The 18,128-nt window shown below is 36.2% G+C and overlaps 1 protein-coding gene across 5 annotated transcripts in view; it reads right to left on the minus strand.

Annotated features, from left to right (window-relative positions):
- The window catches only part of mical2a (microtubule associated monooxygenase, calponin and LIM domain containing 2a), a 75,159-nt gene that overhangs the window by 38,846 nt on the left and 18,185 nt on the right, over nt 1-18,128 (minus strand). For all 5 annotated transcript variants that reach the window (XM_016441390.1, XM_016441389.1, XM_016441388.1 and 2 more), the window contains exons 2-5: nt 15,379-15,734; nt 5,704-5,911; nt 4,742-4,858; nt 2,048-2,149 (exon numbers count right to left, since the gene is read on the minus strand). In XM_016441390.1, the coding sequence (XP_016296876.1) occupies nt 2,048-2,149; nt 4,742-4,858; nt 5,704-5,911; nt 15,379-15,639 (688 nt within the window). In that variant the 5' untranslated portion in view covers nt 15,640-15,734. The remainder of the gene's footprint in view (nt 1-2,047; nt 2,150-4,741; nt 4,859-5,703; nt 5,912-15,378; nt 15,735-18,128) is intronic.

An 18,128-nucleotide genomic window follows, 5' to 3' on the forward strand; every position in this document is an offset into this window, starting at 1 on the left:
GTGGAGATGCTGGAATTTTGTAACATCACAAATACAACTTGCAAATGATGTCAGAATTTTCATTTCTGGGTGAACTATCCCTTCAATCACTGAATATGAATATACTGAGTCTGTGAAGTAAATCTCTGCAGATGCAAATGTCTATAATATTCATCTGTAGTTTTTATAGCCCTTATGCATTTTTTAAGGATCTAGAGATTTCCTAAAACACTGCTGATGTGCATAACAAATAAAAAGGCAAAAACGGCCTTTTCAGAATATTTGTACTCAAATAGAGAATCCTAAAGAGATCGACAAAATGTTCTGTTTCTCTTTTTTTCTTTTTGTTTTAGATACTCTGATTGACTCAAAAGAGATTTTATTGCATCATGCCTGATAAAGATGTGTTAGAGGCCTACAAAAAAAGGAACAAAAAGTGCCTTTCTGCATTAGCCAAATAAGTTCATCCCAGCCTGGCAAATTTTACAAAAACAGCACAAGCTGTTCATTTTTAATGGCTGTTGAGTGGGTTGACTTGGGTCGTGGAGAATTGGCTCTGCTTTCTCATCCTGCAAAATAATGTATGAGGCTCTACAGAGCTTCTCTACGAACAGACACAGATTTGATTAAGAGCCAGAACTGTTCCATTACTGCCATGTTGTTAACTCACTAAGACATCAGTTCTCCTCTTCGTCATCTGCGTTACTCTGTCCAAATTCAGCTGCTTTCGTCTGACCGCTGCTCTGCCTCAGATTGGGATAAATTTAACTTTCCCTAGATGTCCTGAACTAGCTCACTTAATGTCCAAAACAAGCTGGGTTTCTTTTTCCCTGAAGTTACTCATAATTGGGCAATGAGCTAACATCTCATAGCTTGGAAGGCCCCACAAATGGCCTTTTTTGGAAAAAGCATCTGATTAGGGATAAGCGAAAAGATGACGAACCTGGAAAACAGAGTCCAACGGACACACATCATCAGCTGAAAAGTGTTAAGATACCCTGAGAGCTCCTCAAGAGCACATTTTGACTCGCTGATCTCATATGTAACCGTTGGGCGGCTGGTGACATCATGCAGTATCGCTTTACACAGCAGAACTTGATTTTAAGGCTTAATAACCTTCTTGGATGAAACAATGCATTCTAGGGACTTCGGCCAAGAGCATGGGCTTGAGTTGCTGAGGTTGTTTTAATCATAGAAAGAGTGTAACAAAGAGAGGTTTTGGATTATATCTGAAGAAGTTTTATTAGTGCTGTTTAATAAAGGAATAGTTCACCCAAAAATGAAAATTTGCTCAAAATGTACCATTCAAGATGCAGATGAGTTTGTTTCATCACCGGAACAGATTTGGAAGTTTGGATCACTTCTTTACCAATAGATGTTCTTCAGTGAATGGGTGCCATCAGAGTGAGATTCCAAACAGCTGATAAAATCATCACAATAATCCACAAGTAATCCAAACAACTCCAGTGCATTATCAGTGTGTCTTGTAAAGTGAAAAGCTGTATGGATTACTTGTGGACTATAGTGATGTTTTTAGCAGCTGTTTGGACTCTCATTCTGACGGCACCCATTCACTGCAGATGATTCATTGATGAGCAAGTGATATAATGCTCAATTTCCCCAAATCTGTTCAGATGAAGAAACAAACTGATCTAAATCTTGGATGGCCTGAGGGTGAGTAGATTTTCAGTACATTTTCATTTTTTGGGTTAACTATTTCTACATTTGCCATTTTGCTCAAATTCATAGTTTGTGCCCCAGACGTGAATGATACCTCAAATTGTGTGGCTTGTTGAGAAGTATGCTATTACATTATTTGAAGGACCATATGACATGCTATTTTCATGTACATGCTATCATATTTTAGGCAGGTACAATTTTAGTAACTGCTAGAACAGTTTGTAATCATAGAGCAAAGATTATTATAGCCTCTTAGTTACTGTGCAAACAGAGGGTTGCATGTGTGTTTATTTTAGTCCACATGATATATGTAATTCAGCATGGCAGATTTTACATTTTATTTCTCATGAGCAGCGATTACATCATCTTCACCCATTTGAGCTCATACCTTCTAAAGAGTTTCGTCTCCCATCAGCTCCCACCACCACATCAAAGTCGAAGTCGGCCACAGGGTGATCCGCAGGCCGGATCTCTGCCCTCCAACCCGGCCCTGCAGAAACAAACACAATCATTCAGCTGCAAAAGTGACAAATCACAATTGAGATCTCCAAGAGAACAATGAGATTTTCAGATGTTTCTACTGAGAATATGACACTAGTACTCTTGAGTTTCAGAGAATATCTCAACAGTGTCTCAAACTGTGCTCAGATTTGGCATTATGTCAAATTCTGCAAAAGTCTGAGTTTTAAATATGAACTTAAAAGACTTAAATATCTGAGCTGCTACCAATTTAATTCCATAGCTCTGTACTCTTACTGCATGCCAGGCATTGACTTCTTTGTTAGGAGAAATACAAATAGACATATCTTGCTTTTCAGGTGATTCTGCTAAGAAAACAACTCTAGTAATCTACATATGATTACTTTTGAGTTTCAGAGAAGATCTAAACAATGTCTCAAACTGTGCTCAGATTTGGCAATTTGTCAAAAGTCTGCAGGTCTAAATCTTGATTATGAACTTAAACACTTCTCATCAAACTCTCCAAAGAATTATCTGAGTTACTTTTCACATTAATGTAATATATTTATACTTTTATCGCATGTCAACAATTGACTCATTTGTTAGGAGAAATAAAAACAGACTTGTCATGCTTGTCAAATGTTTCTACTGAGAAAATGACCCTACTAATCTGTTCGTTTTTCTTTTTGAGTTTCAGAAGAGATCTCAACAGTGTCTCAAACTGTGCTCAGATTTGGCATTATGTCAAATTGTGAAGACATCTGAGTTTTAAATTTGAACACAAACATTTCTCATATAACTTGCCAAAGACTTAATTATCTGAGTTGCTACCACTTTAATTTCATAGCTCTGTACTCTTACTACATGCCAGGCGTTGACTCATTGGTTAGGAGAAATAAAATTAGACATGTTTCAGATGATTCTACTAAGAAAACAACTCTAGTAATCTACATATGTTTACTCTTGAGTTTAAGAAGAGATCTTAATAATGACTCAAACTCCAAAAACGTAATTAACTGAGTTGTTATCCACATTCATTTTATAGCTCTATATTTTTACAGCATGCCAACAATTGACTCTGTTGTTTCTATTTTTATTTCTCCTAAGGAATTTCAGAAGCATCTGAGAGTTGATACATAACTGGGAACTCATTAAATCTCCCAAGCAACATCTGAGCAATATTTTTTCCTGTAGGGAGGACAGGAGCTGGGTGGAGCGATAAGACAATAAATACACATATCAAAATATTTCAAGACACTTGACCCAAGTTCACTTCTGACAAACTGTTCTTGCTGTAAGTGAAACGCAGGTTGTTTAAAATGGAAATAATCTGTTAAATGAAAACATTTTTTTTCTAACAGCTACATATTTCAACAAGACTAGGTAATGTTACACGTGTATGCATTATGCAATCGTGCCAAGAACACTATGCATTCCAGAAACATACAGTCACAGCAAGTCATTCAGCTATTATTAATAATAGCCAACCATCAGTGTCAAACGTTTAGAGTACAACTTAAAAGCAAAATAAACCAAAACTGTTTAACACAAGTGGAGAACTTGAGATCCAACTGAACTATATCCAGGATCATGAGTCTCACTCAAGGCCATAGCACAGGGTCACAGCAAGCACACATTCTTAATTTAGAAAGCACTTTTGTTTTTATGTGCCTGCTGTCATTTCTGTTGAAGGGAGAAAGATAGATTGCTAATGGTCTAGAAGTCTAGGGGAGAAGCTTACGCAATGTTGTTCTACTATAGATGACCAAAGTGGTCACATATGGAAACACACTCCTTGGACCTTTGAGTTGTGTTCATCAGTTAATCAGTTTCTTAATTTCTCTGATCTTTAAAAACCTTGTGAAACGAGATAGCAGAGCGGTGTGTAATGGGTGAACGTTGTGCATGCTATGTAGTCATAAAATGACATTTGGATACGGGAGGGGAGAGTGAAGTGCATCTGAACACTTTTTCATGGCCATTAAAGTTGCATTAACAACTCTGCAGGTGTTGTTTGGTTGTCATGGAAACAGCTATTATAGTGAGGCAGGAAGCACTCCATCCCTTCATCTTCCTGGTAATGACAGCCCAGCCCAGAAAACCTTAAACTGCTCCAAAGAAAATGTTGTAATACAGAGACAGCAAAATCAAAAGAACCCAGATTCATCAAGATGAGTATAGATTAACATTTCAATACTCAAGCTTATGTGGTGTCTAATAAAACTATGGGATATTAAGCTAAGTAATCAAAGTATTATCCAAACAAAGGGCAGCTACTTTGAAGAAGCAAATATATAAAATAACATGTCGTGATGGCTACATAACCATATATTACCATCTGTGTTGGTTTTTATAGTATTATCTTCTTTTCAGTAGCCAAAAACAGCAAAGCATGGCGCTAGCAACACGAAGGTCATGGGTTCAGTTCCCAGGGAAACTGGATAAACAAGAACTGATAAAAATGTAAAATGTGTACTTTGAATGCAATGTAAGACACTTTTGAATAAAAGCGTCTGCCAAATGTAAATGTTTACTATTCTAGAAGTAGCAATAATAAACATTGAGTAGGTGTGTCCAAACTTTCGACTGACGTCTAGTCTGCATCTGGGGCCGTCAGTCTCACCCTCATTCTCCTGGTCCTCTGGAGGCTCCACCAGCTTGACGAACTCCACATTTACGTGAAACTCCACACCCAGAAGCAGAGCGATCTTCAGGAGCATGAGCTGGAGCTGCCGAATACCTGCCAAAGCCAGCCAGAGCAAGAACCATTAGCCTCACAGTCACGCTAACACTGCCTCACTTATAAAAACACCAACCAGTAGAACTAACAGATGTGAGAACAGAAATATCGTCATTAGAGTGGCAGGATAGTATTTTCACTTAGTGCTTCATCTTTTGGATAGTTTATCCAAAAATGGAAATTCTATCATTGTCTCTTTTCCATACAATGAAAATGGATAGGTACTGGGAGCGTCAAGCTCCTAAAAAGACATATATATATATATATATATATATATAATTTAATATAATTGAATATGAAACAAATAAATTGTTGGAAACAAATATATATATATATAATTTCTAACAATTATTTCTAGTAAAAATGTAATGATTTGTCATTTATTTATTTATTTATGGTTTAATTTATTTAGTTATTTTTGTTATTTATTATTAGTCATTTTAGTAATTTAGTTTATTTCTCATTCCGGTTAGTAATTTTAGTGCTGTAAATTTATTTAAATGTATTTAAATTAATTGGCAACTCAAAATTAGTTTTATTTCATCTTTATTTCAATTAACAAATATGCTTTTAGTTTTAGTTAATTATGATAACTATACTGCGTGAATGAGTTTTCTCAAATGATTTGAGTAGACTCAACTTATTAGGGTTTACAATGTAGATTTTTGGGTGATATATCACTGTAGATAAACACAACAAAGGTAACATATACTGCATATATAGAAAAAAGAAGGGCTATCAAAAGAATGAGAAGAGGAACTAAAAAATTACTACTGCTTTAAACAAGGAAGTTATGATAGGTTGCTTATAATATGCAGAGAATGATAAGTTGTTTCAGAACTCACTGATGTGGTCTATTGCTCCAGCACAGAACTTTCCATAGAACTTCTTGGCTCCTAAGGCCCTGAGGTCATGAATGGTGTAGGGCCAGAGATGTAGGACGTTGTTCCTTGAGAATGTATCTCTCTTCTCTATTACCACCACTTTGGCTCCGAGGAAAGCTAACTCGATGGCAGTCCGCAAGCCGCAGGGGCCCCCTCCAATTATCAAGCACTGAAAGTTACAATCAGAAATTCAGAGAATCAGCAGGGTAAGAATTTAACCAAGGTCAATATTTTCATTTAAAAAACAGAGAAAGTACAGAACAATTGGGTGACTTTTGTTTTCATTGCTTTTTAAATTCCACAAATAGACATAAAAGAAGGCAATACAGATGTCTAAGACATCGCTTCCTCTCTAGGACCTCTGTGCATTTTATAATACCTTGTATATTTTTCTTTATTGAAATTCAAGGAGCCTATTTTACTCTGTGGTGAGCAAACAGTTATTGCCCATTCTTTCAGGAAGTATCCTAGAAACCAGAAAATCTTAGCAGACAAGCTCAAAGAAAAGTAAGCACTAACGCAAATGTTTATCCAAGCACCACATCACAACAACTGGTGCCAATAACTGGAGGCGCGTGTGTGATTTCATCAGCATTAATTCATAATTACAGTCCTGTCATATCAAAGGCATGATTCATGCATCAGGCTTGTATGAATGCATGAAGTCAAGACGTCAGGTTCCGGGACGTGTCTGAGAATGCCTGCTGTGGGTATGACTTCATCCTCTCTGGTTTAGTGATGAGAGATCACTTTTTATGTGGAGAGATGATCTTTACACAAATCTATTCTTGAGTCACAGAAGAGAGCCACGTATTGGACTCACATCATGCAAAGCTTTAGCTCATTTTCAGCCCAGATGGTACAATGTGACTTTTTTCTACTTGATCTATTCATTTCCTTCCCCTCCTATGATTTCCCACACACATGGCCAATTTCAGGATGGTTAATTGACCTCAAAATAAGAAAGCAGCAATGAGGGCAGCTAGCGCTTCCTGTCACAGTGTGCATACAGCAAAAACTCTCAGCCTGTGCTGTGATCAATATTGTGATACGCTCAGGTTTCAGCCCCTCCTGATCCTGCATCTTATCATGTTTATGTAGACCTCAATGCCTGTGTGGATAGTTGTCCCTGGCACTGTGTCAGTTGTGGCTATTTACAGATCTCAGCCTGCTAGAAACACAGATAATTTCATTAAAAGGCCTTCAGCTTTCATTAATAAAAAATAAGACAGAGACTTAGACATTCTATGCTTAGTGTGTGTTTCAAACCTGTTTCTTACTAATATATTTGTGTGTGTGAATAACAGGGTTGACAGTGCCAATAGGAATGTGTATGTACTGTTGAGCAACGGGGTTAATAGTATCAAAAGAAGTCGACAAAATGTTTATTTTAATGTAACAGGGTTGAATGTACCAATAGGCCTCCATGTGTGTATTTTTGAATAACAGGGTTGAATGTTTCAATATGAATCTGTGTGTGTGTGTGTGTGTGTGTGTGTGTGTGTGTGTGTTTTTGAGTAACTGAGTATCAGTAGAAATTGTGTATTTTAGTAACAAGATTGCAGGCATCAACAAAAATGTGATTGTGTATTTGTGAATAACAGGGTTGAAAGTATTAATATAGACTCCGTGTCTATTTTGAGTAACAGAGTTGAAAAAATCAACAGCAATTGTGTATTTTTTAGTAACAAAATTAAACGTATCAGTAGGAATGTTTTTGTGAATTTGTGAGTATAACAGAGTTGAAAGAATCAATAGAAATTGTGTATTTGAAGTAACATGATTGCAGGTATTAACAAAAGTGTGTTTGCGTATTTGTGAATAACAGGGTTGTAAGTATCAATATTGACTGTGTGTTTTCTGAGTAACAGAGTTGAAAATATCAACAGCAATTGAGTATTTTTAAGTAACAAGATTAAAAGTATCAGCAGGAGTGTTTTTGTGCATTTGTGAGTAAAAGGGTTGAAATAATCAATATAATCAATATAATTGACGTAACAAGATTGCTGGTATTAACTGGAGTGTGTTTGTGAGTAATGGTGCTGAAAGTGCTGAAAGTAGTGCGTAGCAGTAATGGAGAGGATATTGCGGTTGGAGGAATGCATACAGAGAAAACAAGCAAGTATTAAATGCCTGAGGGGAGATCTGTTATTCATCACTGCTGCAGGTATGAGGCTGGCAGACGCAGGTGGCCACTGCACTGTCTGGACAGGTCTGTCTCTGCACTGCTGCTTTTGATTACACTGGATGGACCAGTTACCACCAGAACAGACTGACAGGCCAGGTGCACAGTTTCTGCTTGACTTTACCTTAACTAAAAGCCACAGAGAATGAACAAAGGCAGCCTATTCAGAAAAGAGCCACGCAACCATTCCATCCCCATTTACCATCCCCACAGACTAATGAAACGCTCCATCAGTCAGAGCAGATATGAACACAATGATAACTCTTTTGTTTCTGCTCATCTCCACCCTGAAACCGAGCAGAACAGTAGTCCAGAGGTGAAGTTTCCTGTTGAGTCAGCATGGAGCTGTTTCCTGTCCATCAGTGGGTGCTCGAAATCATGCTTTTTTTTTTTGGTTGCCCATAGTAAAGACAAAATAACAAATGATTAAAATACGAATACATTTTCTAATGAAATCAGGATTTACCTAATGAAATCAAATTGAGAGCAAATGGAGACAAACACCTCCTGTTTGTCAAATTTTTTTACTTGAGAAAAAAATTCAGTCGTTTCAGAAGAGATCTCAAAAATGACAGATTTGCCAGACCAAAGTCTCAAGACCCTCGCGTTTTGTGCTGCACTTTTTATAAAAGAAAAATACAAAAAGCTAAGGCAAAAAATCCGCACACCAAACGAAATGCAAAGTTCAAGGTCCTCTGAACAAGAGTTTATTCCTGAAGATTTACATAGAAGTGACAACAAAAACTAAAGTGCACAAACAAAAAAATGACTCTGCACAAACAGACACAAAAAAAAGCAAACGTTTCAGTCCTGGCTGGACTATCTTCAGTGCTAAATATTCCAACACTGGTTAACAAACATTTAAGGAGATCAGGGCACAAAACAGAGACGTCACATCATTAAACTGAATCAGCTGGACAATTAATTAAAGATGCAATAAGTAATTAACAATCACCACCCATATAGGTGGGTTTAACTGAAAAAACCTTGATGGACAGAAAAAACCTCTAAAGAAAGCAAGAAAGATTTAAAGTTTCTTGCAAAAGCTGCACATTTTATAAAACCATTCCTGAGCGCTGCATCTTGCGTTTTTAGGCATAAAAGCACGTTCTGTGTGTGAACGACCCATTATTTTTGAGTAACTGAGTATCAGTAGAAATTGTGTATTTTAGTAACAAGATTGCAGGCATCAACAAAAATGTGATTGTGTATTTGTGAATAACAGGGTTGAAAGTATTAATATAGACTCCGTGTCTATTTTGAGTAACAGAGTTGAAAAAATCAACAGCAATTGTGTATTTTTTAGTAACAAAATTAAACGTATCAGTAGGAATGTTTTTGTGAATTTGTGAGTATAACAGAGTTGAAAGAATCAATAGAAATTGTGTATTTGAAGTAACATGATTGCAGGTATTAACAAAAGTGTGTTTGCGTATTTGTGAATAACAGGGTTGTAAGTATCAATATTGACTGTGTGTTTTCTGAGTAACAGAGTTGAAAATATCAACAGCAATTGAGTATTTTTAAGTAACAAGATTAAAAGTATCAGCAGGAGTGTTTTTGTGCATTTGTGAGTAAAAGGGTTGAAATAATCAATATAAATTGTGTATTTGACGTAACAAGATTGCTGGTATTAACTGGAGTGTGTTTGTGAGTAATGGTGCTGAAAGTATCAATAGCAGTGCATAGCAGTAATGGAGAGGATATTGCGGTTGGAGGAATGCATACAGAGAAAACAAGCAAGTATTAAATGCCTGAGGGGAGATCTGTTATTCATCACTGCTGCAGGTATGAGGCTGGCAGACGCAGGTGGCCACTGCACTGTCTGGACAGGTCTGTCTCTGCACTGCTGCTTTTGATTACACTGGATGGACCAGTTACCACTAGCACAGACTGACAGGCCAGGTGCACAGTTTCTGTTTGACTTCACTTTAACTAAAAGCCACAGAGAATGAACAAAGGCAGCCTGTTCAGAAAAGACAGAGAGCCACGCAACCACTCCATCCCCATTTACCATCCCCACAGACTAATGAAACGCTCCATCAGTCAGAGCAGATATGAACACAATTATAACTCTTTTGTTTCTGCTCATCTCCACCCTGAAACCGAGCAGAACAGTAGTCCAGAGGTGAAGTTTCCTGTTGAGTCAGCATGGAGCTGTTTCCTGTCCATCAGTGGGTGCTCGAAATCATGCTTTTTTTTTTTGGTTGCCCATAGTAAAGACAAAATAACAAATGATTAAAATACGAATACATTTTCTAATGAAATCAGGATTTACCTAATGAAATCAAATTGAGAGCAAATGGAGACAAACACCTCCTGTTTGTCAAATTTTTTTACTTGAGAAAAAAATTCAGTCGTTTCAGAAGAGATCTCAAAAATGACAGATTTGCCAGACCAAAGTCTCAAGACCCTCGCGTTTTGTGCTGCACTTTTTATAAAAGAAAAATACAAAAAGCTAAGGCAAAAAATCCGCACACCAAACGAAATGCAAAGTTCAAGGTCCTCTGAACAAGAGTTTATTCCTGAAGATTTACATAGAAGTGACAACAAAAACTAAAGTGCACAAACAAAAAAATGACTCTGCACAAACAGACACAAAAAAAAGCAAACGTTTCAGTCCTGGCTGGACTATCTTCAGTGCTAAATATTCCAACACTGGTTAACAAACATTTAAGGAGATCAGGGCACAAAACAGAGACGTCACATCATTAAACTGAATCAGCTGGACAATTAATTAAAGATGCAATAAGTAATTAACAATCACCACCCATATAGGTGGGTTTAACTGAAAAAACCTTGATGGACAGAAAAAACCTCTAAAGAAAGCAAGAAAGATTTAAAGTTTCTTGCAAAAGCTGCACATTTTATAAAACCATTCCTGAGCGCTGCATCTTGCGTTTTTAGGCATAAAAGCACGTTCTGTGTGTGAACGACCCATTATTGTATCTCAATAATCATCATACAAATTTTAGTAGAAAAATCTAAGACAAATATAATACTAATTAATTATAATTAAATTAGTTTTATATTAAATTATATTATTTTACTTTTTAAATTGATCTTTTTTATAAATAATTTTTTTAATTAAATTAAAATTAATTTTATATTAATTTATGTTATTATATTTTATATTAAAGATTATAACTAATTATAACTGTGGATATTTAATTTCCTAATCTATAAAATAACAACCTCGGAGCAATAAAAAATATTTTTAGTGTGTCCTCTTTTTAAAATCCAGCCAATCACTGTACAGGCCAACGTCTGCTTTAAAATTGCATCACACCACTGCCACTTCATGCTGGTTCAGCCTCTTTTATCTCGTGGAAAAGTCTGCAGGACAGGAACTGGCAGCATAATGCCAGATGAGACTTCCTGGTGAAAGCCACGGTATGTGTTGAACCAACAGTCACTTTACACAAAGCCCAGTGGACCAGAGACCACCTCACTGCAGGACCAATAACTTAAACCCAGACACACATACTTATCCTGCTTCTAGCACACAATGTGATCACAGTTTGCTTCAGCAGTTTGCTCAGTTAGACATCACACCACTAGAGAAAGCTGCTCGATGGACTGAAGCAGACCACCAGGAGAGCAGCCCAGATTCACAAGCATTAAGGCCAGTATGAGAATAAAAAAAGGCAGGTGAATTGGCTGATACCTCTAGTGTAATGAGTGTTAGCGTATAATGCCACTGTATGATTTGTTTACATTGCCCAAGTAGTCACGAGTCACAAAGTCACAGCTGTAAGCATATGTCTAGCAGACTGCACACATGCTCAAACATACACAAAGAGAAGAACTTGACTTTCCCAATGTGGAAAACAGTGCCTCTTCGCATGAGCTCACAGAATCTGGGTCAGGAGCTCACACTGCTCAGACTGAGGAACGGCTCCAAGTATTTACCACAAAATCCGGTGGTGAAACCACAACACCACCCCTGAAAAACAGCCCAAAAATGTATGAGAAGAATTTAAAAGACACTTTTTGTGTCAACTTTATTTAACTGCTGCTCAATGTGGGAATCCATTTAAGAGTCATTCTGTGAAACAGATCAAGTGTTAATAAAACTGCATTGTGCCATACCAAACTAACATTAAAAAACACTAATATATATTTGGAAATGCAATTTTTTTAAAGAAATTATTGCTTTTATTCAATAAAACTGCAACTGATCAAATATGATAGTAATTACTTTAACATCATTGCAAAAGATTTCTATTTCAAATAAATGCTCATCAAAAGAATCTACGAGTTTCCTGAAAGTTTTAACAAAAAAATGTTAAGCAACACAACTTTTTTTAACATTAATAATAAGAAGAAATGTTTCTTGCACACCACATCATCAAATTTAGGATGATTTCTAAAGGATTGTGTGTCACTGAAGGTGGGAGTAATGATGCTCAAAATTCAGCTTTGCCATCACAGAAATAAATTACATTTTAAAATATATTAAAACAGAATAATATTGTTTCAAATTTTAATAAAAATGTATAATGTTACTGTTTTTACTAGTGCTGTCAAACGATTAATCGCGATTAATCGCATCCAAAATAAAAGTTTTGTTTACATAATATATGAGTGTGTGCTGTGTATATTTATTATGTATATATAAATACACACACGTGCATATATTTCAGAAAAATATGTTATGTTTATACATCAAATATATTTATATATAATATAAATTATATGAATATAAATATATATTAATGTAAATATTTTCAAAATATACGTATACTGTATGTGTGTGTATTTATATATACATAATAAATATACACAGTACACACATATATTATGTAAACAAAACTTTTTTTTGGGATGCGATTAATCGCGATTAATCGTTTGACAGCGCTAGTTTTTACTATATTTTTGATCAAATAAATGCAGCCTTGGTGAGCACAAGAGACTTCCTTCAAGTTATTGTTACTTCTAAAATATAATAATATAAAAAAAATATGTGAGAAAAAAAGAGTAATAAAAAAAGAAATGAAACTAGCACAGCTAAAATTGTGTATAATCAGAATCAACTATTCCTGAAGCCTGTGTAGTAATCAATAAACATAATTTACATATGTTAATAAGAATGATACAGAAATAACAAATATCACTGCATGAATTACAATTTAAAAATTATTTTAGCATATTTTGCTTGCAGTGAATGTCTAAACTTTTAGATTAAGCCTCTGTGTTCTTTGCAATGGTGATAAAGCCAGTATAAAACAATAAAACAGGCAGTTGAGCTGTCCCGCTGGTTGATAAAGAGAGAATGAGCTCATATCCTGGGCAGACTGTGAATCTGGCAGACAGTTGTAGGCTGGTGAGCAGTGATATCGTGTCACTCTTCCTAAACCACACCTTTTTTTCCCCCCCCAACTCAACTCAAGTCACAACAGGATGAACGGGCAGATGGTCTATTATTCATCAGGATGTTAAAACACCTTTCCAATGCCTGTTTAATGTGCAGAATCAACTAAGTAAGCCATTTGAAGGTTGGCTTCCAGATGAGAGAAGATACTCTCTGTTGCTTTCAAAACATTGCTTTGTCTGTTTCAGCAGTTCAGAAAGTCAGCCTCTGACTCAACCAATGGCGTGAGTTTGAGATTCAACAAGCTGTTTGTCTGATGAATGGCGATGGAAACAGAGAAAAAGTTGTGTTTAAGAAACCCTAAAAATTCAAACTAGTAAGGGTCCAATGCTTAATATGTGTATTTAAATACTCCTATGAGCCATTTTGCAGTTACAGCATACCTGGCTTGTCTGAACCAGTGCCATTAGGCAACACTGTTCTGGCTTTGATTAAAGTGTGCAGAACAGCCCTTCGTCAGGACTACTGTATATAATTACCATCTTTATTACAAAGAGGTAAATTACACTCTAAAAAGAGCTGCATAATTACGCTCCTTTACATCAGAGACGTTAGAGGGCCGTTTATTGCGCGTATTAAGTGAACTTGTTAAATTATGCTCTCTTTGAAACACTTCAAACACTCACTAACAATAAGCTGAGCTTGATTCCTTGCTGCCTTTTAAAGTGTGTGTGTGTGTGTGTGTGTGTGTGTGTGTGTGTGTGTGTGTGTGTGTGTGTGTGAGAGGGGGGGATTGTGTGTGTGTGTGTGTGTGTGTGTGTGTGTGAAGGGGGAAGTTCTCATAATAAACAAGACAGAGACAGGTTTGGAAATGTACAGGAATTTGTACTATCTTTATAATTTTGCGATATATAAGCTTAAGTGTCAGGTACGTTTTGTGTATGAAACATATGAAAAATTATCTGCAGCTATGCATAGGGATATTATGACTCAAGTTAAAAGGATAGTTCTTCCAAAAATGAAAATTCTGCATTTGTTCACCCTCATGTCTTTCCAAAGACATCTATTTAACTTCAGAAAAACAAAATCCATCCATCCACTCATCCATATTTTTAATATTTTCTCATTTTTGTCTATCCATCAAAAGTCAACACAACCAAAATTCAAAAACCAAATAAAGACATTGTAAAAGTAATCAAGCCACACTTTATTTTAAGGTTCAATTCTCGTTATTAACAAACCATTAACTCTGACGTTTGCCTCAATAAACTCCTAATCTGCTGCTTATTAATAGTTAGTAAGGTAGTTGTTAAGTTTAGGTGTTGGGTAGGATTAGGGATGCAGAATATGGTCATGCAGAATGTGTGCTTTATAAGCACTAATAAACAGCCAATATGTTAATAATATGCATGCTAATAAGCAACTAGTTAATAGTGAGAATTGGTCCCTATACTAAAGTGTTACCAGTAATCCATACAAATCCAAGTCTTCTGATGAAAAATTATTGATTTCTATGAATCTAATATGGTAAACATAAGCTGAAATGTCTGTGCTTGATGTGCACGAACCAATGAGATTTGTTCTTGCATGTAAAACTCGCATATTGAGCTTATGTGACATGAGGATGAGAAAATGATGGCATTTTTGGGTGAATTATCCCTTTAAACTTGATGCCTTGATAGTACAATGATTGGGTGGATGCTAAGGTGGTGCTTTGCAGTTGCGATGGGGTGTTCTGGCAACAATAAATCATTTTGTCATAAGAAAATCCACACAATTCATTATGATTCATTATCAGTTCACAAATGGCGCAGGGCGACTTACAGTATGTGTGACTTACTGTATGTGTTATAGTATGAGCAATAGTAGATGTTTGCCTCACCACACACCACAATTAAACTACAATAAAAGAGTCAGAGAGCACTCGTCTAATGAACAACATGTGTCCATGATGTTATATATATAATGATGTCATAGCATACAAAAACCATAGCCCAAAATCAGGGCAAATCTTAGATGGAATCTATAAACCACCTAAATGTTTGGTTTATAAAGATCTCAACAAAGGTTTGCCAGCTCATTTAAACGTCATAACATATTCCAGTATTGTTATTGTCTTGGCTTTTTGCAAGCTTACCTTAATGCCCTCGCAGGCTTTGCCTTTCTTGTACTCTTTGTGGCTGGCTCTCTTGTCCAGCTTGCTCCAAAGGGCTTTGGCTTTCCAGCAGGTCACCATGCTCTTCAGGTCGCTGTAGAAGGTGCTGTGCTCCAGAGGGTCAAGCTCCAGGTAACTGCACATAATATTAAAGGCCTGCAGGGTGCTTTTACAGTCAGTGGCCTGAACAAAGTTCTCAAATAGCCGTCCTGCCTGGTTCCTCTCATCTTCGGCTTCACCCATCGTCTATTTTGAGGGAGTGTAGTCACTGTGCTTGTGATATCTTGCTCCACTGAACAGCTACACCCACACTTCAGTCTCCTCACTCATGGTGAAATCTGAAAAAAATAATAAAATGTCTATTAATTTGAATATTTAAAAAAAATTTATAATGCTTGGCCATTCAAGTCAAGTCAGTGACATGACGCTCATTTTTTTATTTTTTTATTTCATTATCATTTCTTAGAAAATAACAAAACAAATAAAAAAAATAAATACATACATTTTTTTTCTGCCAAATTAAAGTCATGTGATGCGACCAATATGAAATTATGAAAATGCGATTTTTAATGAAATTATGTTCTTTTTAGCAGCATCATATGACCCCTTTCAAGAATGAAGCAAGTGACTTATAAATGGATCACTGAATCACTGATTCGTTCAAAAAAGCAGATTCCTACAGAAACGAAACCCTACTGTGTGTTGCACAGACTTGACAGCTTTGTTGCGGCTTTGTTCGGAACTATTTTTGTTTGCGTAAACAGACAATTTTGACATAAAATGGTGTCTAAAATGTAACTTACAATATTGTATTCTTGAATAAAATCAATATCCCATTTTGCAATCATGCTTATTTGGACAAAACTGCATGTGTGCTTGTGTGATATTGTTTAACTATATCGCACAGGAATATAAAGGACAAAAACCCACCATACTGTATATTGAAATTTTGACAATCTAACTGCATTCTGTATCCCACAGTGAAAGCATGCAATCTCAAGTTTGTTTTGTTTTTTGCAAATTGAGTTTCATTTGTATCGTAGACAATACATATTGTTCACGCCTACTGTCAAGCTTCATAAAGGACAACACCATGAAAAGTCGTAGGCCTTTGTGTCACAGTTGTACAAGGGAAGAGTTGAGGCTTGGATCTAGTTGAAGATGTTTGAATGAATAAACAAAGAATGCAGTCCACTCGGGGGAAAACCGCAACAGCTTTACAACAAATGCAAAGACAACAAATGACAACAAAAAGGCAACATGGAATAACAAAAAACTAAACTAGACACAGGTGAACTCAATCTTTCACTACAGAAACAAACCAAGCGTTTTAGTAACCAAGGGAACTGAGGAAACAGGAAACAAACACAAAAACCACAGAACCAAATAAACGTCAAAATAAGAGTCTTTAGACAGAATAACACAAACAAGATGTGACTATACGATAGCTTAGCATGAGGAGTAGGCTAAACTTTAACTCTGTATTCCCAGAAAAATCTTAAGGCACTAACTTTGACTATGCAAAAGCTTAAACATTAAGATAATGAAACAGATGAGGATGAGCCAAACTGTAATTCTCAGGTGAACTATTGCTTTAAAAACAGACAAGGAGCTGAAACACAGTAGTGGATGTATCTCTGCAGTTACCTGAATATTTTAGTGCTTCCATAAAGTCCTTCCCTCCCTCTTGTTCATTATGTATACATATCATTAATACTGTTATAAACTTGCAGTCAAATATCCACTTCTACCGTGAGACAGACAAATCAGTCTGCATTACGAGGCATGATGGCAGTTGTAGTGAGGCCAGATCTCAGTGCCGGGTGTGATTTTAGGACACTGTTTTGCTAGTGGTGGTCTAAGTGAGGGGATGTGTCAGCTCTTGTCATGTGGGTGTTAGATGAACTCCTTCTGGAGACAGACGCGCTAACACTCGCGTACACTGCATTCCAGCAGCCAGAAGCCGAACATAATTGTGCATCAGACCACACCTCCACAGTCACTCTTATTTATATGAGTGTGAGAACAGGCTCTGCAGAGGCACTGCAATGGACACAACTGAAAAATATGAGAAACACCTTAAATGTACTGGTTTGTATTTGTATTATGCACCTGATTAAGATATAAAGGTCTCACTGCATTAAAAAGTTGTCAAATCATGTGATCTGCATACCACAAGAGAGCCAAACTGATTTTAAGTTGTGTCACTTCCTTATGAATATGTGACATTTTTTATTGATATGTTCGGAATTAAAGGGGTCATATGATGCGATTTCAAGTTTTCCTTTCTCTTTGCTTTAAATAATACTTGCTTAAAGGGATAGTTCACCCAACAATTAAAATTCTGTCATTAATTACTCACGTATGCACACGGATACGTTGTTTACATTCAGATCAAAGCGTAAACAACGTATCCACATACATACGTTGCATACGTTGTTTACGTATGTGATACTCTCCAAAATGGCACTAAAGGGTGACGCGGACAGTGTTGTGCAAGTTACTTCCAAACTGTAATACATTATAGATTACTTGTTACTGTTATTTAAAAGTAATTCCTTACCTTACAATATTACGGTCTCAAAATTGTAATGTGTTACATGACTCCTGTATTACTTTTGAGTTACTTTCACCAAAATAACTACAGAAGCAGAGCTCAAGGTAACACTTTATTTTAGGGTCTCTTAACTAGTTGCTTATTAGCATGCATATTACTAGAATATTAGCCATTT

This window comes from Sinocyclocheilus anshuiensis, unplaced genomic scaffold (genome assembly GCF_001515605.1).
Source record: "Sinocyclocheilus anshuiensis isolate Anshui unplaced genomic scaffold, SAMN03320099.WGS_v1.1 scaffold747, whole genome shotgun sequence".
NCBI lineage: Eukaryota > Metazoa > Chordata > Actinopteri > Cypriniformes > Cyprinidae > Sinocyclocheilus > Sinocyclocheilus anshuiensis.